This window comes from Atta colombica, unplaced genomic scaffold (genome assembly GCF_001594045.1).
Source record: "Atta colombica isolate Treedump-2 unplaced genomic scaffold, Acol1.0 scaffold187, whole genome shotgun sequence".
Classification (NCBI taxonomy): Eukaryota; Metazoa; Arthropoda; class Insecta; order Hymenoptera; family Formicidae; genus Atta; species Atta colombica.
Window position 1 is genome coordinate 345462 of NW_017259279.1, and position 26142 is coordinate 371603.

The 26142-nt window shown below is 31.1% G+C and overlaps 2 protein-coding genes across 7 annotated transcripts in view; one reads left to right on the forward strand and one right to left on the reverse strand.

The window, feature by feature from the left end:
- The window catches only part of LOC108686621, a 43716-nt gene extending 23600 nt beyond the window's left edge, over positions 1 to 20116 (forward strand). For 4 of the 6 annotated variants that reach the window (XM_018192032.1, XM_018192031.1, XM_018192033.1 and 1 more), the window contains 19 exons: positions 1321 to 1704; positions 2651 to 2842; positions 2938 to 2999; positions 5033 to 5221; positions 5299 to 5470; positions 5549 to 5656; positions 5773 to 5843; positions 5919 to 6045; positions 6127 to 6385; positions 7222 to 7337; positions 8959 to 9103; positions 10229 to 10363; positions 10444 to 10594; positions 11887 to 12014; positions 12097 to 12234; positions 13135 to 13283; positions 14286 to 14634; positions 15939 to 17434; positions 18945 to 20116. In XM_018192032.1, coding sequence (XP_018047521.1) covers positions 1321 to 1704; positions 2651 to 2842; positions 2938 to 2999; positions 5033 to 5221; positions 5299 to 5470; positions 5549 to 5656; positions 5773 to 5843; positions 5919 to 6045; positions 6127 to 6385; positions 7222 to 7337; positions 8959 to 9103; positions 10229 to 10363; positions 10444 to 10594; positions 11887 to 12014; positions 12097 to 12234; positions 13135 to 13283; positions 14286 to 14634; positions 15939 to 17434; positions 18945 to 19205 — 4632 coding nt within the window. In that variant the 3' untranslated portion in view covers positions 19206 to 20116. The remainder of the gene's footprint in view (positions 1 to 1320; positions 1705 to 2650; positions 2843 to 2937; positions 3000 to 5032; positions 5222 to 5298; positions 5471 to 5548; positions 5657 to 5772; positions 5844 to 5918; positions 6046 to 6126; positions 6386 to 7221; positions 7338 to 8958; positions 9104 to 10228; positions 10364 to 10443; positions 10595 to 11886; positions 12015 to 12096; positions 12235 to 13134; positions 13284 to 14285; positions 14635 to 15938; positions 17435 to 18944) is intronic. The other 2 variants (XM_018192030.1, XM_018192029.1) reach the window with 2 other exon arrangements.
- A 415-nt stretch (positions 20117 to 20531) lies between these two features.
- The window catches only part of LOC108686487 (uncharacterized aarF domain-containing protein kinase 2-like), an 11297-nt gene continuing 5686 nt past the window's right edge, over positions 20532 to 26142 (reverse strand). Inside the window, 6 exon segments of the mRNA XM_018191826.1 lie at positions 20532 to 20726; positions 22091 to 22207; positions 23049 to 23276; positions 23450 to 23779; positions 24707 to 24824; positions 25095 to 25203. Coding sequence (XP_018047315.1) covers positions 20532 to 20726; positions 22091 to 22207; positions 23049 to 23276; positions 23450 to 23779; positions 24707 to 24824; positions 25095 to 25203 — 1097 coding nt within the window.

A 26142-nucleotide genomic window follows, 5' to 3' on the forward strand; every position in this document is an offset into this window, starting at 1 on the left:
AATTAAAATAATTATATATTTACTATATACACACACACATACACACACCACACACACACATATATATATATATATTTCTACTTTTAAAAAATATTTACTTTTTAACTTCATAAATATTTCTTCAAATTCTTGTAGTATATCTTGATGCTGTTTACATTAGAGCCTACAAAACTTCAATATTCCGATGAAATTTAAAATAATGTTTGTTTAAATTTTAAAGAAAAGGGATTTTGAAACTTGAAAAGAAATTTTAACTTATATTAAAATAAGAAACTCTAAAAAGATTTGATAAAAACAGCGTCAATACTCATTAAGCTTTTACGTTTGTAAAATCTTACGTTTGTTGAAACCCAACTGTTCGAAGAAATTTGCAGATATGTATTTGCATGATATGTTTAACTATCTATTTAAGAACTTGATCATTAAAGACATTTATACCTTATTTGTTGTGTAATCATATTTAGAGTTAGAAATTTTTAATTTAATATATAAACATTTTTAATAATTATACTTATTTTTATTTTGTAAGAAAGATTGCAAGAAAGCTACAATTGGCCACATCATTGTTTCGAGAATGTTTGAAATGAAGACAATGTTTTGAAATGATTTCCAGAACATTAGACTATTGATCGTCTGGATCTGAAAGAAAAAGCCCAGTCCTGAGATAAAGAAACGGATTGTTTAAGAAATATTCTAATTTATCTTTGCATGATGTGACAAAAAAGGTATAAAGTAGGTGCACAAATACAAAAAAGTAAAATATGTACAAGTTGTGATATACCCCCCTTCCCCCCCTACTATTTTTGTCACATCACCCTACGATAAATTGGGATTTTTTCTGAATAGCTAGACAATCTGTTTCTCTGCTTCAGAGCATGGTAAAACAGTTTTTCTCTCAGATCCAGGCCTACGATCAATGTTTGAAAATTGTTTCAAGACATCTGAAATAGTAATAAATTATAAATTTGCGGCAATCTTTCTTACAGACATATTTAAATACTTCATTCGTGTGTACGCAAACGATCATTTTTCCAAATAAGTCAATGGATTCTATTCAATCACGTCATCTTTCACACATACCTTTAGCCAACTTTACTAAATATGAATATTCTATGTACATTTGAAAAAATATTATGAGCATTCCTTTGTGTATGGATTTTCTCGAGTTCTGTTTTATAAAAATATACTTCTTATCACATAAAATATATTTGTCTCCATATGATCGACTACAGAATAAATAAAAAATATATATATTTAATAATTTAACGATATTTGTTGAATTTTGGCATTATTTTGTTCTTTGTTGATATTTGCGAACAGATGAATCTATGCTGTCATTGTCGCGGTCCCGATCAGATGTGCGGAACGTCGCGAAAAACATCGCTGTCGACGAATAACAATTCAACAGCACCACCCTTACCACCACCACCGCCACCTCCGATTCCGATGACGTCAAGTCCATTAACTTTGCCGAGCGGTAGCAATTTTGTCCTGCCGCCGCCACCTCCGCCGCTGCTTTTCGTCGCTACGTCTGATGCATCAATGGAGACAATGATACCGCCACCCCTTCATGTGTCTCCTGTTACACGCGCACCTACTCCTGAGTTACCCAGTAATCACGCCAGATTGCTGCCGCAACAGGAAATACCCACCCCTAAAACGAAGATGAAGACTATTAACTGGAATAAAATACCTAATCATAAGGTATCTAAGAAGAGAGTTGTCAAGGATTAAAATAATCCATAGCACGTAATAACAGTAATATTGCATAATTACCAGAAATAATATCTAATATATCAGTAATATTACAATATAATATTACGGAAATATTACTGATATATTAGATTAGTGCTGGACTTGATTTGCAATTTTCGACCAGATTTCGCGATTCACGCCCCTCTCCAGACGCTCATAAGGAGCGCGGGCTTAAACAATCTTAGAAACATGCATATAGTAAATGTAATGGTAAAGAGGCACGTGGACACTATTCCTTCAATTTTAATAGTATCACAAAAATATTAAACTATAGGTATAATACATAAACGCTGAGACACTACCGTATTTACAGATTAGAATTAGAATAATAACATTATATATTAGCATTAATGTTATTAAATTGATAAAATTTAATAATATTGATGCTAATAATCATCTTATACAATAGAAGGATACTTTTTAATAATTTACTAATAATCTTAAAAACTGTGAATAACTTATTGCGAAGAATATTCAACCGTGATTCGAATACGGATTTTTCGAATTCTATATAGGCATATTCCCAATTCAACTACTGAGGCTGCAGTAATATTTGTCGCAATCACTAATAATTAGTGAAAGAATTATAATTCTTTAGATTTAGCTTTTAAATATAAAAGTTTCCTTTTTTAAATAATGAATAAAGATGATAACACGACTTTCAACTCAAAATTATGAATCCTGGACAGAATTATGAATCCTGAGAACATTAAATATAAAAATATCAGGCTTCTAAAAAAATGTTATTAAATCTTATACTGGGAGACATACTACATATTAAGATAATTTGAAAAAGATATAATATTTCTTTTATCTAAATTAAAGATGGAGATAATATATTTTTCATTTAAATAACTATCTAGATAATTTTTTTAACAGCAAACATTGATCGTAGGTGATTGGTAAACGGAATATTTGGTCCCTCGTCGCGAACGACTACCAAAATTCCACGATGTCAGATCTAGACTGGGCTGAGATGGAAGGTTTATTCTGTCAACAAGTGCCACCAATGGTATTATCAGCGAGTTACTCGACCTCGTACGGCACCGGAGTCGATATTGAACGACGTCGTCGTGAACCGACGGAGGTTATTCTTCTTTAATGTTATTTTGCTTTGCAGTAAAAAATAACGAATCTTATACATTATATGTTATACTTTGATTTGTTTTCTTTTTAATTTAGATCGCGTTACTCGACGGAAAGAGGAGCTTGAACGTTAGCATTTTCCTGAAACAATTTAGGAGGTATGATAAGAAGACGCCCTACTGAAAAAAATCACGTTACACAATGCATGATGAAATCATGAAATTAAAACATGTAAATCACGTAGCATATTGTTCCAAATCAGTATGATTTTAAAATTACGTATTTTGAAAAGTCACATAGATATGTGACTTTTCAGAATGTGTTCTTTTTTCTTCTATTTCTATCATTCAATTCTTTAAAATTCAATAACTATAAAATCACATAATGGATAAAATTATTTCTAATATCATGTAATTTTTTAAATTACATCATTTAAAAAAATTACATACTGATTTGGAGCAATTCGTTATGTGATTTACATGTTTTAATTACATGATTTCATCATGTATCGTTGTGACATGATTTTTTTCAGTAAGGCGCTATCAAAGAATTATTCGTGTCATTCTATTTTTATTGTTCATTAAAATAAAGACACATATAATGACACAAATAATGCTAATAGCATTTTTGATCGCAGCTAAGGATAACAAAAAAAATTAACAAATGTTCCACATAAGAAAATAATTATTAAAAATTAATAGAAGCACTAAAAAGTATTACAGTTCATTATTTCACACTGGTCAATGAGGTTTTGGTAACATTAGTAAAATCTATATTTTGTGTTCCTCTGGTGACTCTCTTTTTCTGATCAAAATGTTGTAGCATATCAATAGGTTTTAGCTATTGCTCGTTATACGTTAAAAAATTATCAACAATCAAAATTGGTAATTATTTCCTCTTTGCATAAAAAGTCAAATGACCTCTAAGGAGGAAAGATATGGGGTGGGCTAATTAAGGAAGTACAATTTCCCGTGAAGCGAGATTCACCTCAATCTTCTACCACAATGCGTATGATTTTTCATGCGAAGTGAAGTTTACTCTACCTCCCTGCCTCAGACTATACCTCTTTCCATGCAAAGCGAGGTCTTAGTCTCCTCCCTGTCTAAAGGTGCGCGACTTTCTTCGCGAAGCGAGTTCCCCCACCTCAATCCTCCCCTGCCAAGGACTCCATCTCCTAAGAACGACTTTCTATGTGGAGCAAGATCTACTCCACTTTCTCTCCTCCTGCGTAAAGATCTGCAATCTGCATTACACCCTCTCTGTCTAGAAGATCATATGCTTCTAAGCTGGAATGAGCTTCGCATGGAAATTCGCGCACCTCTAAGCAGGGGGGTGGAAATGAGAAGGAAATGGGATGGACTTTGCTTTGCGTGGAAAGTCATATGTCCCTAGGCAGGAAAGGAATGTGAAATGGATCTCGTTTCGCGAGAAGTCGTTACAAAATCATAAATTCTTTGCTTTAAAAGCTTTAAAATTTATGTTAAAAAATAATGTTTTCAAAGACCATTTTTATTTTTGAAGCAAAAAATTTATTTTAAAACAGAACATTTTTATTTTATGTAATAGAAGAAAATGTTATTTCTTAAATTTATTTTGTTAATAACTTTTTAACGAGCAATGGCTGAAATCTTAGAAGTCGTTCAAGATCATGCCAATATATGTCAGGATCAAGGTCATTGAAGGTTCTCCTAACGTAAACTTTTATCCTTACTTTAACAAAATTTAAATATAGTGAATTTTTTTCGTAGATCTTACATAAATGCAAATAATTTTATTATGCATGTGGCAGTTTTATTATGAAATCACAAATTAAGATCGCTTACGAAAACTTTTTGAAGAAATCTGTAGCTCACATTTCAATTGTCAAATTGGAAATCAGAATTTAGTTAAATTCTGATGCATTATATGTGTGTTGTGTATGTTATATATTTTTCCTCATATGATTGAGAGAAAAGAAGAGGAAACTTTAAACTATCTTGCGATGTAAAAATTAAAAAGTAAAACAGATACTTCTATTGTAAATAAAGTTTGCTATTTCAATAGTAGAAAAGTTGTACATATGTGCTATAGAGTTTTTACTGATATTTTTATATTCGGTAAACAAAAGGAATAATTATTTTATTTGATACATGCAAATAATTTTTTTTATTTGTTGAGTGTTATTATTCGCACATGTTCATTCTTTATTCAGTTCGAACGAAAATATAATCCAACTAATCAAGGAAGGGGGTCACGATGATATTGGTGCAGAGAAGCTACGTGGTTTGTTAAAAATATTGCCGGAAGTAGACGAACTTGAGATGCTCAAGAACTTCGACGGCGACAAATCAAAACTTGGCAACGCTGAGAAGTTCTTTCTACAACTTATTCAAGTGCCAAAGTAATTCGTTGTGTATATTCAAAAAGAAAAATTTTTCTATTATTAAGATTAGAATAATGATACTATCGATATGTTAGTTATAAATTACGCATTGAGTGTATGCTGCTGAAGGAAGAATTTGCTGCGAATATGAGCTACTTGGAGCTAAGCATCAACTCAATGATACTTGCCGGTGAGGATCTCATGACGAACAAGCTTCTGCAAGAGGTGCTGTACATGGTTCTGGTCGCTGGTAACTTCCTCAACTCAGTATGTATTTGTCATCGATTGATTGAATTCTGGATAGTGTCAATATGAGTAAGTGAAAGTCATTTATCGCTTTTATAGGGCGGCTATGCTGGCAATGCGGCGGGTGTGAAGCTCTCCTCTTTGCAGAAGTTAACGGAAATTCGTGCGAATAAGCCAGGAATGAATCTGATACACTATGTAGCGTTGGTAAAACAATGATTATTTAATTATAAGAGTTTTAAGTAAAATAGAACACATATTGTATATTGTTTCAAAATTCTGGAAATCGTGTATTCTTTTAATTCAAATTACTTATATTTTAGCAAGCCGAGAGAAAGCGAAAGAATTTACTGAGTTTTGCGAAGAATATAACTGCCCTTGAAGCAGCAACAAAGTAGGGGTTATTATTATTATTTATATTATAATAATAATGAAAGAAATATTTTCACAGTAAATTTTTTTCTATAAGGACGACGATTGAACAACTGACTAACGAATTTAATAACTTGGATACAAAGATAATAAAAATCAAGAGTCAGATCCAGTTCTCTTCGACCGAAAACGACATACAGGAACAAATGGCACAATTTCTTCAAGTAACATTTAATATCACAGATTACAATGAGATAACATTTTTTAGAAAGTAAGTGAACGAAACTCTTGCTTGAAATTTACAGATGGCCGAGCGAGAAATGGCGCAGTTGAAGAGAGATATGGAGGAGCTCGAGGGTTTGAGACGATCGCTCGCGGAATTCTTCTGCGAGGACACGAACACATTTAAAATTGAAGAATGCTTCAGGATATTCCATCAGTTCTATCAGAAGTTCAACCAAGCGATTACGGAGAATGAAAGACGGCGTATTCAAGAGGAGCAGGTCATGGCGCGTCGAAAACAGCGCGAAGAGCAATTGCTGGCGAGAAAACGACTGCGTAAGTGTGTGTATCTTTATAAAAATCAGAGTGATGCTACATTATATTTTTACAAAAACTAGTGCAATTTTCACATTTCGATTTTAATTTTTAACCATTGATTGTTTTTTTCATAAACCGAAAGTTCTATATACATCAAAATCTAAAAGTAGATAAATCTTTAAGAGAGCGCATTTCTCCTTTGAATAAATATAAATGCGACTACAAAGTTATTGCATTTTTATCATGTTATAATAATTTTGTTTTAGATGATAATAGTATCTTGTATACAGAATGCTTTAAATTTAATAGATAAACTTTAAAAGGATATAATCTGATACGAACAAAATTCCGAAAAAAAATGAGATAATTAATATATTTATAAAGATAATATATACAATTTTATATGTATATAAATTAAAAAGCCTTTATAAATTATATGTTGTTCAATTCAAAATAATTTTTTATTTTACAATGTAAGTATTGTAATATTTCTGAGGATGGACATTTTAATGTGCTTGTAATAACATTGCAGATACTTTCATGCAATATTACAATGTTTCAATGCAATATTTCTGCAATCTTTCGGTGCTATATGAGTATAATAACGATTTTCTAATTTTCATTGCGGGAAGATAACGTTACACGGTTGCGATACATATAGTGAAATTATACATTCGTGAAATTATACAAGAAAAAAATTAATTGTGTTGCCCCGTATAATTTTAATGTCAAACTGTTGCACCATGTAATATCATTATATTATATTGTCTTATATCATATTATTGAATTGATATGTAACAATGATATGATACACAAGTAGTTTGTAGTTGCCTTAAGATTTGTATTCGTTAAATATGCAGTGAATAATCAAGCGGAGATGCCAGTTTCGGAATCTGAATCTAACTTGATGGATCATGGGCTTTTCGATCTCCACACCGGTTTATCTCAAAGAAATTATAGCCGCAGCGAGGCCAAGGTAAAGTTATTTATTTACCATTTACTTAGCACTTATTTATAATCTAACATGTTTGAAAAAATAATTACATTAAATAAAGTCGAAATATTTCGAGACATAAAAAATAGTTTCTTTTATGAATTATAAAAGGAAAATGTTAAAAAGTGTCGATTTTCATCCCCAAGATGCATCTGAACAGACCTGGAAAAATCATTGTTGGGTTCTCAAAAATAGAAAGTAACAATCGTTCGTCCGAAAAGTGGTAAAAACATTGTTAGAATTGTTTAAATATATAGTAAAAAATGTATTATTCACATATACAGTTAATAAAAAAAAAATGATTATTTTATTGCTTTTTTAGAAATCTTTTTACAATTCAGTAACTAAAAGAGGTAATTTAGCAAATAGGGTCTCCACTGTAACAAAAGATATAAAAAGAAAAAAGATGTGAAAAGACTGAAAACGATAGAAACGTTAATATTATAGAAGATGAAAAGAACTTAGAACTTAACTTTAACTGAAATTGATACCATTCTTGTTCTCAAAGGTGCCATACAAGATCAAAATTACAAATTATTTCTGAACATAAAGATATATTTTAATTATAGAAGAAAATCTTGTTTAAATATTAATTTTTTCGATAGTATGTGAATCTGTCATCATACTGACTCGATTGCATTCTAGATACTCAAATTCTATAAAATATTTTGTATATTTTACTGGTTAAATTGAAAAAAGTTATTGGTGCTATTATTGGATATACTTGTGGTAAGTCAATATATTGTGGGATATTGTTCTCATGTTACAACATTCTTATTTTTTAAATAAAGATTTCAAGAGAAGATTTCGATTCTTGCTTCATTCTTCGATGGTTATTTTGAAGAAAAATAATTATTAGTGGCTTTAAATTCTGAAAATGCATATGAAATGTTAATTCACTCGTACTTCATCTGTATCGTACGTACACACACACACACACACACACACACACACACACACACACACACACACACACACACACACACACACACACACCGCATGCGCGCATGCGCATGCGCGCATAATAGAGAAGATTTGGAATCGCTAATACTACAGGAATAACAAATTGTGGAGTCCTGATCTCTGTCAAGGAATGCTAAGCGGACTGTATCTCCACGTGATGCATCTTGAATAGTGCTAAAATAGTCCACATTCTTTATATGTAGAATGTACTTATGTTTCTGACTAAAATCATTTTTTATTTATTAAACATATACGTGAATAATGTCACTTTTTATTATATTTAAGCAATTCTGGCAATGTTTACACTTTCCCAAATGATTGTTCTCTGACTCAAACAATGATTTTTTTTAGGTCTATTCAAATATATTTTGGAAGCTAAAATCAACACTTTTAACACCCTCCTTTGATTAATATACAGGTAGTTCCATATTAGATCGTATATAAGGTTCCATGAACTCAGTTCACTTTCATTGCTACATCTATTTAGTATAATAAAAACGTACATACTGTGTGACATAATTGAATGTTTCAATAAGCTTCATAAAGCTTATTGAGCTTTTTAGTAATATGTGCAATGTATTTTTTCTTAAATTCGATCAATATAGAAAATCAGGGTAAAAGTTTTCAACAATGTTTGTAGATGAGAAGAAATTGCGGTATTACAGCGGTTGACGTCTCAGATGAGGACGTCTCCGTCATTGGGTCACCGAACATTCGACGGCGTTTAGGCTCGTGCCCCGGCGGTTCTGATCATCAGTCTATCAAAGAAGATACGTACTCACCAGGTATGCAACTTGCATGTTGAAAAAAAAATTGCTAAATTAAAAATCTCTTGAACAATTTAAAACGTTATTTTTTCGATGTTGACAATAGGGAATTCTAGATTCAATGATCTTGACATACGTTAACAAGGACACTCTCCTGAATAATCCGTTCCACAGATTTTAACCGTCGCTCATTGTTTATTACTAACAAACGAGCTAAAGAGGATTTAAGGGTTATCATCGTATCGTGATCCATTGCTAATACATTTCTTGCGGTTCACTTCAGGGTGAAGAGCGCATTAATACTGAGCTTCTCTGGAGAACTTCCTTCTTATAGGAAGTTCCCGACCTATAAAATCGCTACTGAGCAGGTAGAGCGGATTGAACTGACTTCTTTATCATTTTGTAAGTTTCGCAATACTTTAGGAGATATTAATGTCTAAAGGTCATTGAATTATGAGTACCACTCATTATATCTGGCCACGTGATAGCAACTTACAATTGATTTGATATTTTCTAATTCAAATTTGTTTTAGTCTCGCTTGAGATAGATTAAGAGGCTTAGAACGGAAGAAAAAATCCGGGTTTGACTCCCGGCCGAGGTAACATTTTTCACAATAAGAATTAATTATTTACAGATTTTAATCATTTCACTCAGTATTATTAAGATCGTTCTAAGATGCGAAAAAGCATCAAATTGTTAAATTGATAATCAATTTAACTCATGATATTATTGCGATAGTTTAGTAGAGTTAGTATTTTAAGACCGAAAAATCATTTCGACACGCGTTTCAAAAGACTACATACGTAGTATATAAATTCACACAGAATTATACAAGCATTTAAGATTTAGACCGTTTAAGGCATTGATTTTTACAGTTTGTCATTATGTACGATCCTATAAGATATTAAAAACATTTATATTGTCAAATTTTTTGTTAATAACATTTTAATGGAGAACAAGGAGCGACTAATATCTTTGGAATAATGTTCAGGAGAGTGTCCTTAATAATATATAAGAGTCAAGATTATTGAAGCAGAGTCCTCTATTTACCCTGAGTTGTTTGCTAACTAATAATAAATTAAATTGTAATTGCGATATCACGCCTTTATCGTAATATTTTATTTTATCATAACATTTGACAGACATCACGCCTAATGGCACGCTTCGTCGGCGCAGAAGTAGAATACCCTGCGAGGATGATGACGGAAATCTGATGGATTTCTTACGAACGTCTGGACAGGATAATATGCGAGAGAGAAAATCATGGGGGAGTTTAGGTATTTAATAATATTTAATGTGCCAACGCTACAGTTGTTATTATAAAGCAAAACTAAATTTCCTTTGAAAAATATTAAAGATCGATCGTGGGCGCGAAGAGCTCGAGGGCAATCGCGAAGAGGGGACCTGCTAAACGCAGATTTTTCAGGAGATCGGGAACGACCGAGCTCACCAGCTCCTCTTGCGGAAAGTAAACCATTCTTGCAAGAAGAGGAAGCGAAGTCAACTGGGTAAGTTGATGACGGTGTAATTTATATCAATTTAATAGTCTTTGAATTGCGCTCTTATATTTGAATGATCACGTACTCGTAATAAAGAGGAAATCTACGAGTAAAAAAAAAATGGTACCCTTATTGAAAAGACAGATTGTCGAATGTGTGGTTATTGCTGAGGATATTACTGCTGGTGTAATAATTACTACTGGCGAATCACACGGTAGGTATTACACCGCTGAGGTTATTACTGGAGTATTAGTACGTGTAATGATTACTGTCAACAGATTACGCAGCAGTTATATTTATACAAAGTGTTCAAAGAATAACCACCAAATATTTCGTACACAGAGAGGACTAAATTGAACCGAAAAGTCCTTTATCATTTTCAATTTTTCGCAATATTTAACGAAATATTAATTTTTAAAAATAGCGGAATAAGCGCGTCCACCAGGCCTATTATTGCTAAGAGTGCCAAGTAATATGCCCATCATTCGTGGTACGCGCGACGCGAAGCGGTACTTCCTCGATCCACTTCGCTGCAAATGCTTTGAAGCATTCTTTGATTGGTCAATTCGTAAATTTTTTTCTTCTAATTGGTCAACGAAATATTTGCAGCGTTAGAAGCTCCGCACAATAGAAGGAACAGGGAACAGAGAATAAGAATTTCAACCTACCAGAAATCATATATTGTGGAATAGACAGTTTCTGATAGGTTGAAATTTTTATTCTCTGTTTTCTATTTCCTTTTATTGTACGGAGTTCCTTAAGTGGATCACATCCATGAGGTGCGGTTGAGTTACCACTTCGAAGCATTTTTTGATTGATTAATTAGTAAAATTCTTTCTTTCGATTGGTTAATCAAATGCTTCGAAGCATTCATAATAATGATAACTCGACCACATCCCTATATATACCAAAGTAACGCAAAGATCTTCCATTTTTTACTTACTAATCACTATATACTATATATCAATTTGTATTTATAAAACAAATTTATATAATTTCCTTTATGGCATCGATATAACAGATTTCCTAACTTAATAAGTTAATTTTAACAACTCAAGAAACTTTAATGATCGATTAATATATCTCGCTTCGAGGGAGCACTGAGCACAAGATTTTATTGCCAGATTCTTTTGTTTTATACAAAAATGCGAATGAGCATAATTTCATTGAAATTGAAGGTGAGGAGCGTCTTCTGGGTAATTATTTAAAAAATTTAATAGAAAAAAAATTTAATTGAAAAAAATTTAATAGAAAAGAAACTCTTTGTAAAATTCAATTAATTTATCTTTTATGAAAATCAGGAAAGCCTGGAGACAAAAAATCGAGGAATGGCTGTCGGAGAACGAGAAGGAGGATCGTGCGGATGAACAACTTCAGAAAAGAACAAAACAATTACATCAAGCGAATCGACGATCCTTTGAAGACTCAGGTGAGCAAACTTATTTTTCGTAAATATTGAAATAACTTTTTTTAATGCTAAGATTTTTAACATTCGACGTATGCGATTACAGAAAGCGAAGGCAAGAGCTTCCCAATGAACACTTCAGAAGATCAAATTATGCTCGAAGAAAGAAGTTCTTCCAAAGTGTACGACTGGCGACCATCCGTCGAAAAAACAGATGTGATGCGTACAATGGAAGCAATTGAAGGTGACTGCAAATAAAAAAATTTATTATAATTTTATAATGTCATTATTGATAAATGATATATATAATACAATAATTGCAAATTAAAATGATAATCCTGATAAATCGGAATAAACATACTTCAATTTTTATAAAAAGTAGAGAAATTCAAAAGGTTACAAAATTATATAGAAATTATTAAAAAATATTTCAAAATTTATATAGAAATTCTGAAAAATTATAAGATAACCCGGTATTATATTAGTATATATTCGGTATACGCCGCATCTAATAAAAACTTTATTAAATATTATTTATGTTTAAATACGACAAATAAACTAGTAAAAATTTTGTACTGTATATTACTATGAAAAAAATATTAGAAATCCGAAATACTTATTTTTTGTGTTAAAAAAAGAACTTTTCGAAATTCTTGCATTTTTGCTGCATATTCCATAGAGATAGGATGTGCGGCTACTTTTAAGGAGGGAAAGGAGATGGGATGTACAGCTGATCACAGAAAAGTTGCAACACTTCTTTTCAATGAATGTTGGAATTCAGGTTTACGTAGAGTGGTTGAACATAAATGATTAAATTCATAAGTAAGAATCAATCGCTCGGTAAGCAAGCTGTATTTCGAAATCCATCGAAAAAAAAGTGTTATAACTTTTCTGTCACTATACGGCTCATGAGAAAAATTTACAAAGAGAACCGAAATGTACATGTTATGTTAAACAAAATGTTGTGACTTAATTTTCGTGTCATTGAATGAATATTTTCATTGCACATTGTAATTTACGCATTGATTCCTATGCTGTCTTCCATTGTCTTTATTATTTATTTATTATTAGAAAGAAAATTTTTCTGAGAAAACTCATGACAATTGACATGATTGATAAGTATAAGCAAATATCTTCATTCCAGAAGTTCAAATATCATCTCAGGATAAGTCTCCCTGGCGAAAGTCGAGCTTGAACTTATCAAATAGTACGGAAGAGACTGATCCACATTATTCTCGTAAAAATGGATCAAAACCCAGTATGGAAAATGCACTCGTGTCGAGCACTCTACAGGTAAATAAAATCTATTATACTTATCAATCAAATCTATTATACTTATCAATTCTACTTGCCAATTTATCAATCTTAATTTTAAATATCTAAATCTATTTTGTTAATAGTAAAATAGTAAATAGTAAATAGTAAAAAAAGGTTACTTTAGACTAAACAATTGATCACAAATTAAAATTATTTTATTCTAAACTTAAAAATCATCTATAATTAATACTAGTTTTTCATGACGAATAGTCTTTGAATTAGTATATTAAATTGCTTAAGAAATTGTTGATGAAGGAATAATTACTTCTTACAAATGATTTTTAAGAAAATATTTTAGATTAAAAAACTCTTTGACGAAAAATTGGATCAGCACAATTGTAAAAATGACAACATAATATGTTAACTGACGATCGTAGATATATTTTAATAACACCATATACATAAGATATCTGAAACAGCTGCAAATTGTGTAAACTCTGTTGAAAAAAATCACGTCACAAAATTACATAACGAAATCATACAATTAAGATAAGTAAATTATAATGAATTGTTCAGTACGTGATTTTTTAAAATTATATAATTTGGAAAGTCACATATGTTTTTTTTAATAATATGTTTTAATAATGTTTTTTTCTTCCATTTGTATTAGATTGTCCGGAAAGTTCGTGTCGACTAAAATTTAAATTTTAGTATACATTTATTAAATTAAAATTTTCTGCATTTCAATTTTCCTTCAACATTGGCACGAACTTTCTGGACGACCCAATATTATTCAATTTTTTTAAATTCGATAAAATCTTTTGTTATTAATGTTACTATTATTATTAATCTTATTTATTAACTTATCAATCAAACTTGTCATTTATATTTTTTTATCAATTTAGTATATAATAATTCATAAGCAAGACAATGATAATAAAATTTTTCTAAATATGACAAAAAATAATCAAATGTTTTTCAAAATGTATTAAACTTTCAAAAAATTAGAAAATTAAGTGATTATCTCACATTACACAGGCGATTACAGAAGAAGACAGGAAGAAGAACAAGATCAATGATGTAATAAATTTAGATATCCAAGATGAATTGACGATCTATCTTCGGCAACCGTACACAGCACCTGCAACCCGACGATTTTTCAAGCTTGGTAGAAAATCCGCGGATAAAGAAAGAATCAATGATAAAATTGAGATCGATTCAGATAATATCGAGACGCCACCGGCAATTAGACGCTTGTTCAGTCCTTCAAAAGATGTAAAACCCGTGGAAAAGGAACCTTGCAAGAGAGAACGTTGCAACAGCTCCCTCCAGGGTCGAGAAACAAAGACTGCAATATCAAAGTGGATTGGCATGGATCTCGGTATCGGTAAACATAAATCGGAAACAAACAAAAGATATATAAGCAGAGACCTATATTGAGAATGCGCTTATAATAATATGCGTATTCAGAATATAGTTCACGACAGGACATAACATAGGCTGCGTTCTGTTTCATGCATAATGTATCATTTATTCTTGTTTAATATTCGGTGAATAACAAGGATAAATAATGCAGCATACACATCGTACGTGAAACGGAACATAACTATAGTAGTTACTTTTGCATGCTCACATTTAAGTGTTTAACGCTATAAATTTTTTAAACCATCTCTCATGCGCTGTAAGCGCTGATGTGACGTCAAACAAAGTCATCTCCTTTGTTCTTTCTAAGTAAGTGCAGTAAAATAGAGAATAAGGATTTAATTTCTGTATTATTTGCACAAATATCATTTTTTTTGACGATAACGAAAATTATCCGATAAACGAGAATGAATTAACATAAATTGAAATAAATTCAAATTTTTAGGAACAGGTATTCGAAAACATTAAAGTAAATCATTCAATCCAAATGTATTTTTATTTATTTATAAGAATTTATAAGCATGAAATACATTTTTATGTCTTTAAATTGAAAATGATATTAATTTTTTCTATGCATTTTTGAATATTGCTCAATTCGAAATTTTGAATAAGAAATATAATTTTTCAAATCTAATTGAATCTAGATGAATTTAATTAATTCCAATTAAATAAAAAACTGAGATGTGATTCTTTAGCTAAAAATGCTGTTGATGAAGATAGCTAATTGGAAATCGATATATATAATGTAACATTCATTTTCTATAAGCTTGATGTCCTGCAGACTATCATCGTGATGTACTCAATTATTTAAACAAAAATTATCCAGTAATTTTCAAAACATTTCTAGATACAATTGAGAAACTCTAAAATAGGATAATTGTAGCTTTTCCAGAGATATTTCTTGTCAGACATTTCAAAATGTAAAGAGAGAATTCTATCGTAATCGCTTATTGTATTGCATAAAAGTCAATGATGCTTATTTCTGTAATAACAGCAAAAAAATATTTAATTATTTTAATAAAAGGGGAAAGAGAAGAAAAATGTAGAGAGAGAGAGAGAATTTTGAATGAAGAAGCACGCACACATGCTTACAAAATTGATGATTTTCAAGACTATTATGTAATATACAAAATATTTAATCAGATGTCTTCTTAATATACATATATTTCGCAATTTCAAAAGTTCAGAATAAATAAATAAAGCAGAAAAAGTAAGATTCAGAATAAATTAATTTCAATTGATAAAATAATAATATATCTCGGTTCTTAGGTAACTTCGATAGATATTCGGCGACGCGACGAACTCGCAGGTACAGGAAGACCTTAGATCTCATGGGGAACAAAGATAAATCAAATGTATCAAGTCTTGAAATGGTTCACGACGAGAAATCGACGGTGCAGCAACCTAATAGTCTCGCCCAGGCAGATGAAGAGATCCTTCACAAGGACGCAGACACCATGTTGCGTATCTGGCAAGATAAATTGAAGCGACGCGATACGGCTCTGGAAATCGCGCGTTCTGACGAGGATCTTCAGTGTCTGCCGGATTCAGAGCCGACGACAGCAACATCGACAATGAGTCACAGAAATTCGCGACTTCCTGTCAGTCAACCACTGCCAGTGTTAGCGGTGACTAATACCGTATTGAGTCCGGTAATGCAAGAATCGCGATCGCGTGAGCCTGTTACAGTGATTACCGAGCGAGCAGTGACAAGCCGCGAACGTCATCGGAGCATGATCGATCCAAGCCAGGTGAAGGAAGCAGTCCGTTTGTCTAGCAATCCACCTAGTCAAGTGAATCAAAATCAGGAAATCATCAATGATTTTTCGCGAAACGGAAACTCATTGCGCGATCGAAAGGACGATGTACTTGAGATCGTAGAAGAAGAAAAGTGTGCGGATCTGAAATCCACGAGAGAATTCGAGAATGTCCGGACTGTGGACGATTCGTGCGATCAGATCGCAGTTCGACAGAACTCTGTATTCCGCAACCGATTCATTCCTGGTGTAAGTGTGACAACATCGCCGTTGTCTGGTAAAAGCAGAGATCAGGAGTTAAATGATGAAGGCTTTGAAGAAACGCAAAGTCTCGTATCGGAAACTTTAAGCCAGGAGACGTCTTCCGGCAATTACGAGACGGACACGCATGACTTGATGCGATGCTCACCAGCTGAATTGGGTGGCTATAGTAGCGAAAATCCTCGACGTAGCGTCATCACAGTAATGGACGACGGCCGGAAATCATCCGTCGACAAATTGCTGATGCCGGCTTCCGGTAAAATGTTCAACGAGAAAACAATCGCGAGGAACGCATCGGAAAAATCCAACTTCTTGCCAAAACGCACTGCAAGTGCAAAGCACGAATCTTCTGCTTTGAGAAAAATCGAATCTCTGAAAAGAACTTCGAATGTAGTACCGTTACCGAACGATACAGGAGTTTCAAAAAGCGAAGTGCAACGTTCCAGTTCGAGAAGTAGTCTACGCAGTTCGCGGAGCTCGCTGAACAGTGCGACATCCGTTAATACGGTAAGGAATTTGGCCGCGAATCGCGTGCATCTGCAGAATTATACTTCGGCTATCCGAGCGCTGACTAATGATCTGAAGAAAAACAGTCCGTTGAGCAGACCGTTGCCACCGAAAGACGCGGTCGATAAAAGACGATCAAGTCTTCGTCAGATGGGCACTAGCAAGATACCTGCCAGTAGAAGTAACAACAGCAGTAGCAACATTGAACCGGCAATGAGGAGCATCCAAAAAGAATCCGAGGTTGATATAATTCAAATATCTTTCTAAATAAAAAGAGGATTTTATATTATATATATTCAACAAGAAGCTTGTTCTTTTTAACAGTTAAACTTTTGCATCTTTCATCTTTCTTCTTTTTCTTTCCTCCTAGAGAGAAAAGGAAGAAAGATGAAAAGTGCAAAAGTTCAACCAAAAAGAATAGGCCTAATGATGCATTCATATCTTGACGGAAAAGCCGAAATCAGGTGTGAATACGCTCTATAAGATCTTAAAAAGATACTGGCGCGATGGCCAAATATAATCGATGTTAATACAGTTAGTTAATTATTATTAATAAAACAGATTCGTAATTTTAAATAAATCATTATGTTAAGTAAAAATTAAATAAAACATTATGTATATTTCTTACTCTGCTGTATCTTATATATAATCGCATGAAGATTATAAATTATCTCATAGTATTCAAATCATACTTTTCCATTTAGTTCTCTTGTATGCTTCAAAATTATAATTTAAAGATCTTATTATATTCAATATATTCTCATTGTGTGTTTCAAAGAGATTCTTGTCTTGTTTTGGACTTTCCGCGTATATTTATTAATTGTATTCTATTTTATAGAAAATAATAATAATAATATCAAAAATTAAATAATTTTAAAAATTCCTCAAATTTCTATAGACAGTAATTCTAATATTTAAAAAATGTCGTCCTATCGACCTCATCAGAAACTGTCGAAGCTGAAAAATATATTATTAACATCCTTAGAAATATGTCTTCAGCAAGATGATTTGACATATCCTAAATAATTTATATAAAAATATCTGAGAAATTTTTTAAGTTATAAAATTATAGAAGAAATATTTTTATAGGCTGTCAATGTTGAAAATAATAATAATAATAGAGCATTAAAGATAATTGAGAACACATCACAATTAATGTTAGTGTATATATTATATGTCAATAATACAAATGAATTCTTGTTGCTGACATCATTCTTTGATTATTATGTACATACGAACATTTCGGTTTTAGGTCATCTTCAGCAAATTAACAATAAATTGAAGTCAATGTATTTTTGATGGAACCAAAGGTAATTTTGATTTGGTAGAATTCATATATTGTGAATATTCCTTCTTGAGAAGTATGATTGTTAAATTTGATAAAGTCAAAAAACTACAACAAATAACACATTAAAATTTATTCCTCGATGAAAACAGCCTGTTTAACAAATTTTTTTAATAGATCATGCGATTATTTTACTAATATATGTATAATTCTAACTAAATATATGTATAAGTTTATGATCTATAAGGATCAATCGCTCGGTGAGCAAGCTGCATTCCGAAATCCATCGAAGAAAAAGCTTTGCAACCATTCTGTCCACTATTATACAATTTCGCATTCAGCTTAAATATAGCCAAAAAATTAATTGATATACGGAAAAAAATGACATAATTCTACGTTTTTTTTTTGCAAAACAAATTTAAAATATTTTATTCGAGATTTTCGATTTTTATTGTTAATTGGTAGGTGGTGCCTGGCATACCAAAAGTTATAAGGGGCCGACCGATCGCCTCGCGTAGCAGCAGCAGTGGAAGCAGCGTAGGTCAGCAATCAATCTTAGGAAGTCGACTGCCTTCTGGTGATAAGACATACGCAACAAAGAGCAGATTAATGCAACCACGAATCGGCTTAAAGGGTCATAGTTTTATGAGGCCTACAGCCGCCAGTGTCAACAAAGGTTCTACAACAAACTTGCCGAAAAACATCAAAGTTGTGGTCAAAGGATAACTCTCATTGATAAAGAAAAGAATTGCATCTCTCGTTGAGAATTTAAAATCGAGAAGGATTATCTAGATATATTTAACAATTGTGTTAGGATTAATAAACCATAAGATCAGCTGAATATGAAGTTTAATGTTGATACTAAACTAAGAACCGATTTCGATAGATAGTTCGAGATTGTTGATAATGTTATAGTAAAATAGACCTCGAAAGATTAAACAAAAATATTGTTATTCTCGCTTATTACACTGTTTCATAGTTATTAAATCAAAATAAGTTTCATAGTTATTAAACCAAAATAAGACTACTATCGTTTATAGGTATACCATTACTGCACCAAACAATGCGTACTCGGATAAGAAAATAATCAAATCTCTCTATCTTTATTGCGCGCGACACTCATATTATACATATAACCAAGGAAAATGTCACGATCATTAAGGGAATTTTCCTTAGAAAACATGTTTATATGAAGTATATGAGACATAATCGATTAATAAATGTGTAACATGTACTCTCTCTCTGTGTGTGTGTGTGTGTGTGTGTGTGTGTGTATATACACACTACACAATAGACTTTCTATTATAAAGATGAATGTATTATTATAGAATATATATCCGACAAATAAATTAACACATTTTATGACAATGTAATTTCTTTGATGTAGAAAAAATCATGAGATGTTATAAACTTACGATCAGGATAAGATAGCCAAGAGTACGCATTTTTTCTTTTATGTTGTATAATTAATACAAGAACCCGAGTTTGAACATTAAAATGCTACTTAAGCTATTCCTTAGAGTTTGAAAATTTGTCAAATATCAATTTGATACAAACACTCAGTTTTACAGGAAATTAATTTTAGTAAAAAAAATAAAAATGCGAACTCTTAGGAAATGTCTTCTCAACACACTATACAGTACACACTATAAAAAAGTATCGCTTATTGTGATTAAAGTAAAAAAAAATATATTTTTGGTTATATAAATGTTATATAAATCTTAATAAATTAAGCATTTTTCATGTACAGAATTTATATATACGTACAAGTTTATTTATACATACATACAAGTAGTTAATAATTCGATCGTTTATTCATAATTCGTACGTTTTAATCCAACTTTGAGTCTTTAAAAAAAAATGATCATATGAATATTCTACTTACAAGAAAACTGATAATGAGATGAACTCTCAGATTATCAAATTAATAATTTTTTCGAAAGTAGTCCTATATCTTTTACTTAAATTGTTTATTGTATGAGAGAAGTACAAATAAAATAATACTCCAGTAATTATTTCGAATATATAATTAACTTTTGTTTAGTCTCATCTTCACTTGTTGTACATAACGCTGCTAAAGACATAGGGCAGGATCTCCGTGAAAATATCAATTTTAGGATCCAGGCACCGACCGAGGCCCTCGATCACCAGCATACTAAGAATTACGCTGCTGAAGGATCCATCTTGCTTGACTCGGTGATTAATCATCGCGGAAAACAATTCCGACATAACGGTACTTACGTTTACCTGCAGATACCCACACGAAAAAAAAGAAAAATGGTCAAAATTAATATGTAATGCATCAATATCTAATTAATATTTAGCAATAAAATTAAAACGCATATGGAAATCATAATACACATATATAAAGTATAAATTAAAAGTATTATAGATACCAATAAAAATAAATGGATAATATTGACAATATGTCCGGAAGACTACGATTCTTTTCTTTTACACATCTTTGTCACAAACACCAAAGAAAGTTATGGGGATTAAACAAAGTTCATTTGTTAAGGTATAAAAAATAATAAAATTTTTAACTATGATGATTATTGAACACACTTTTCTTATATAACTGTCTCTCAAAAAGAAAATGAAAATATTGTATATGGATAGACAAAAGTCTTCAGATCGAGAGACGCTACAATCTCCTTTTCAAATGTCTTAAATGAAGAAATCAATAGATTATACTCATTATCAAACTTTGATAGCTGAATCATCACTTCTGTCTTCATATCTCCGTATTCAATTATTTGATTTACATTATTAAAAATATTAGTTAAATTATGCAAGTATCATTAAAAGATTTAACTGCTAAATCAATTAAAAATATAAAAATAAAATCACTAAATATAATATAATATCTCGAGAAGAAATGCGAGAGGAAGTGAAAAAACAAACAAAAAACATGAAAGTTGAGAAAAACAAGAAAAAAACAAGAAAATATGCATTTTCTTGAAATGAATTTCTTCGATGCAAATAAATATTTACTTTGCAGTAATAAGTTGTGTATTAAATAAATATTCCTTTGAGTAAATCATTTCGTACGTTTCAATTTCACTCCTATAAGTAATGATCATCGCTTATTTTATGAACTATAAAATTCTTACAACAAATAAATATTAATCTCAAGTAACAGCTGTAGCTGTATAAGTCAAAAGTGAATTTTTTAATTTTCTGTACTTTCTCGTGAAAGCCACAGTGCTTCGGATGTTTTTTGTGTGTAGTTTAATTCTAAAAAGCAAAAACGATTTTTTAATTCATAAATCCAATTTGAAGGATATAATTAATGCCGAATGGAGTTTATGATAAAGTGGGACGATTACTAGAATTCCCTTAAGCTATGTAATTGATAGTAAACTACGATTTTATAAGTTCCCTTTAAATGCCGACGATCTCACACAATGTTTACGCGTACGATCGTATTAAAAAACAAAAACGGAAGATTGATTCTGAAAAGCGATGAAATTAACACAGTCAAAGTTAAAAAGTTAAGAAATCTCTTATTATACAATCTCTTATTATACTATCCTAGGAATAGAGATTGCAAAAAACGATACGCCGTTTCAGCGATCTCTTGAGCTTCAAAGAGAATATCTGTTACTAACGTTAAATGGATTGTTAAAGTGAGACTTGATAATATTTCTAATTGAACATTTGAAGCCATCTGAGTCGGGGGTCATGTGCGAACTATGCTCCAGGATATACTGCGCCGCCATTTCGCCCTATGTTAAATTTTGCATGTAAATCATCAATCGTTCATCTTTAAGAAATGTAAAACATACGACAAAACATGAAGCGAAATAAAATGATATGCATATAAAACATAAATAAACAAATAGTGTATATATTGAGGAGTGGAAAATTTAAAAAAAATGCGATTGCAATTAAGTTTAAATTATTCGAAAAAAATTTACGTTCATATAGTCAATTGCTTTTATTGTAAATATTTTACCGTGTATTTTATATTGAATAAAATATTGAACAACCCAGCAAACGAGAATGGATTGAAGTGAATTGAAATGGATCCAGATTTTCAGAAATATTGATTCACGAATGTTAAAATGAATGCTTTTCAATTCTGAATGCATTTTTATTCATTTAGGAATTGCATGGAGCATATCTCTATGCCTTTCAATCTAAAAATAATATTAGCTTTTTCTGTGCACAACACACACATTGTGAATACTGTTCAATTCAAAATTTTGAATAGGAAATGCAGTTTTCAATCCAATTGCATCCAATTGAATCCAATTGAATTCAATTAAATCCAAAAAAAAGTATTCGCTATTTAAAATACGCATTCGAATAGAAAAAAATTTTCATTTTAATCCATCGTTTGCTGGGAACCCTTTGCCTAGAGACATCTGAAAAGATGTACTTCGAAAATGGATGTTTTGTCTCTGTTCATTTTCTTCACTAAAATATTAGAGAAAAGCACTTCGGTAAAGAAAAAAAAATAGAGAGGAAAAAGAATGAACGTGTTTCTCCAGCTTATATAAGTTCCCCATTAAGAAGGCAAAGAGTGCATGTTAATAGAAAGTGAACATTTTTTCTCGGACTTACGTTTCTCGTTAACACCGAATAAAAAACATCTCGAAGATTTTGTCGGCAGCGTTCATTCAAAGATACCACAAGGCCGCAGTCCAATATAATCAGGCGTGAGTCGTGCTCTGCATAATCGGAGGTAATGACTCGCCAAAAAGTGTTGAACAGACTCGCCTTCGCGATTGTTTTCTCGACTAGAATATTGCCTGGGTGTAAGTCACAATGGATGAAGTTATCCTTAAATATCTACAATCAAACAGTTGTTCACACATTATTCTCAATCAAAAGTTGTACAATAATAAAGTGCTATGAAAAACAGGCCAATAAAAGTTTTACAATTAGATCTCGTTGGAATAAATCTAACATTAATTTTTTTAAAATAAGAAAATTTTAATTCACTTTCTTTAATGCGTTTCGGCAGATGTTAACAACGATGACAATAAATAATTAAAAGGCTTGATACAAACCGCTCTATTTTGGTACATTCATTATACCGATTGAAAATCGTTTGAGTTAGTTATATTAACCATTTGAAAGACCATCGTAATTCCTATCTTGGCGAGTCTCCGCTGTAAAATAGCATCATCGTATTCCAGATAATCTGATATCGGTGCACCTTCATGGAAACTCTCAACGAGTATCCTGCGACGAGTCAAATGTGTGTAAGGATATGGAAACACGATGTCATTTCTCTTCGAGAAATTCGCCGAAAATTTCACGAGATTAGAAGCTTCCAGTCGCATATCAACCTTTATAAAAATTAATGTAATTAAATGCGTGCCATCGCATTTTCGCTCACTGTTTTTAAACTACAGATCACTCGGAGATTGAATCCGGTCAATAGGAATGAATTATTGCTTAGATTATTCCTTGTTCTCGTCATAAATAAAGCAACTATTTCTTGTTGATTTTGTTTCGCGAACTCATAATTATGCAGGCTTCAACTAGTGTTGAGTAGTATCCACATGTATCTACATGTATCTAGATACATGGAGATACACTTTATGTATTCTTATGTAAACTATATCTGAGCCTTATCTGAGACATATTCAAGTTGGAACATCTATATTTCAGAACTTCTTTCCAAAATTTCTTTTCAAATACATTTTCACGTACTTTCTGCCTCTAGTAGAAATACATATGTCCTTTTGATCTGATTGATTTTTATCTGATATACAGTCATTAATAGCTTGTATTACAACATATAGGTTACAGATTAGTAATAATAACCTTATATATATATTATTCTCTCAAATGTAGAAATAGTATAAATTATAATAATCAGAACTATTATAGTAAAATATAAAGATACGAATGGTAAATGAAAATAGCCATTTCTAATAATGAATGCAATCGTCATTATAGTGAACGAAATATGACCATTTTCTTAATATAATTATTTAAATAGTAATAAGAGATGTGGTGAGAAAAAAATTTAATGCATTGTAATGATCTTATATTTCAATGTTGAAGCAGTTATAATGTGCATAGTTAAAACAATTCCAAATTTATAGTTAACTTCAAAATAACTATAAATTATAATATTTGCAACCATTTTTTTTTCTCTTAATGTAAGTATAACAATCTATATATTTAATACATAATATTAAGGCTACATCTTTTTCAGATTCTATCTAGTATGAATATGTAAAGATATAGTCGTAGGAATAAATTACTTGATTTTCCATTATGCGTGCGAATTCATCGATGCAATCTGTGAAACTGAGCCAATGCAATTTTGGAATGAAGTACGTGACGCACTTGCAAAAACCACGCATTATTGCAATGTCCCTTCTGCGAATTGTATACAATACAGAATATATATAATAAAAAATATAGAATATCTTATATAATATATAATATAGAATACTTTTAGTATGTATTTAAATACACGGTCGTTCAGTGTACAGTAAGCATTATGTTCTGACGCGATGAATAACGTACTGACATTAATTCGCAACGCGAATTTGCATTCATTTGTTTGCATTCATGCAATTTATCAGCGATTGAACTTTGGCAGGAAATATTACTAAAAATTATTTGCGCAATATCTTAAAAAGGTACTTGAGTTGGCCTTCGATTCCAGGATGCAATATTTTTACCGCTATGGTTTGCAAATTTCTGGTACGCGGACTAGCAGATGCTAATTTGTCGCTTCCATTGAGAACTTTAGCTGAAATTGAAACATTTTATAAAAGACCAAATAAAGAAAGTAAAATTAAAGACAATGAGAAAACCCAAATATTATGAAAAAAAAATGAAAATAAAATTTTATGTCAAATACATTTTATGTCAAATATTTCGAACAATAAGTAACATATATCTTATAAAATATATTTTATAAAAAAATAAAATTAATTTAACTTAAAGATAAAGGATTTTTTAAATTATATACTGACAATGTTAACACATACAATACTGACTTTTCGATTAAAATATATGATACCGCTTTTAAAAATTGATTATGAATAGTCATTGAATATTCGCTAATTATCAGCAAAAAATTTAATTTAACGATTAAGGTCTTGCGAATAATAGAAGGAATAAGGAATTAGGAATGAATGAACGATTTTAATTTATCATAAATCGGATACATCGAAATACATAATTTCTGATATGTTGAAATCATTATTGTTGAAATCATTATTCCTTATTCTTCCTTATTCCTGCTATTGTGCGCAGCCTCTAACTGTTCAAGAATGCAGGACAATTCATAGAATAAGAGACAACTGAAAATCGTCAGATAATTCATGTGAAATCACTCACAATAAGAACTGCAGATCTATAACATTCGTCCTCAGCGATTACGTGATGATAATCTTGTTTATTCATTTAACTATTACAAATTTAATTTAACTGTTAAACGTCGATCAACTTCTATTATCACACTTGATTAGTTTGTGATATTAATGTAAATTTAGCTGACGAAGGACTCGGTGGATTCCAAAAAGAGTTCTTATCTTAGAGTAATTTATTTAATAAATGATTCAATTGTCATCCAAAAAGCTTGTTAGCTCAATCATCGTTCATTACTTGATTTAATATATTACTTTGCATAATACGAGATTTTATACGTTTAATTTAAAAATATATATATATATATATATATATA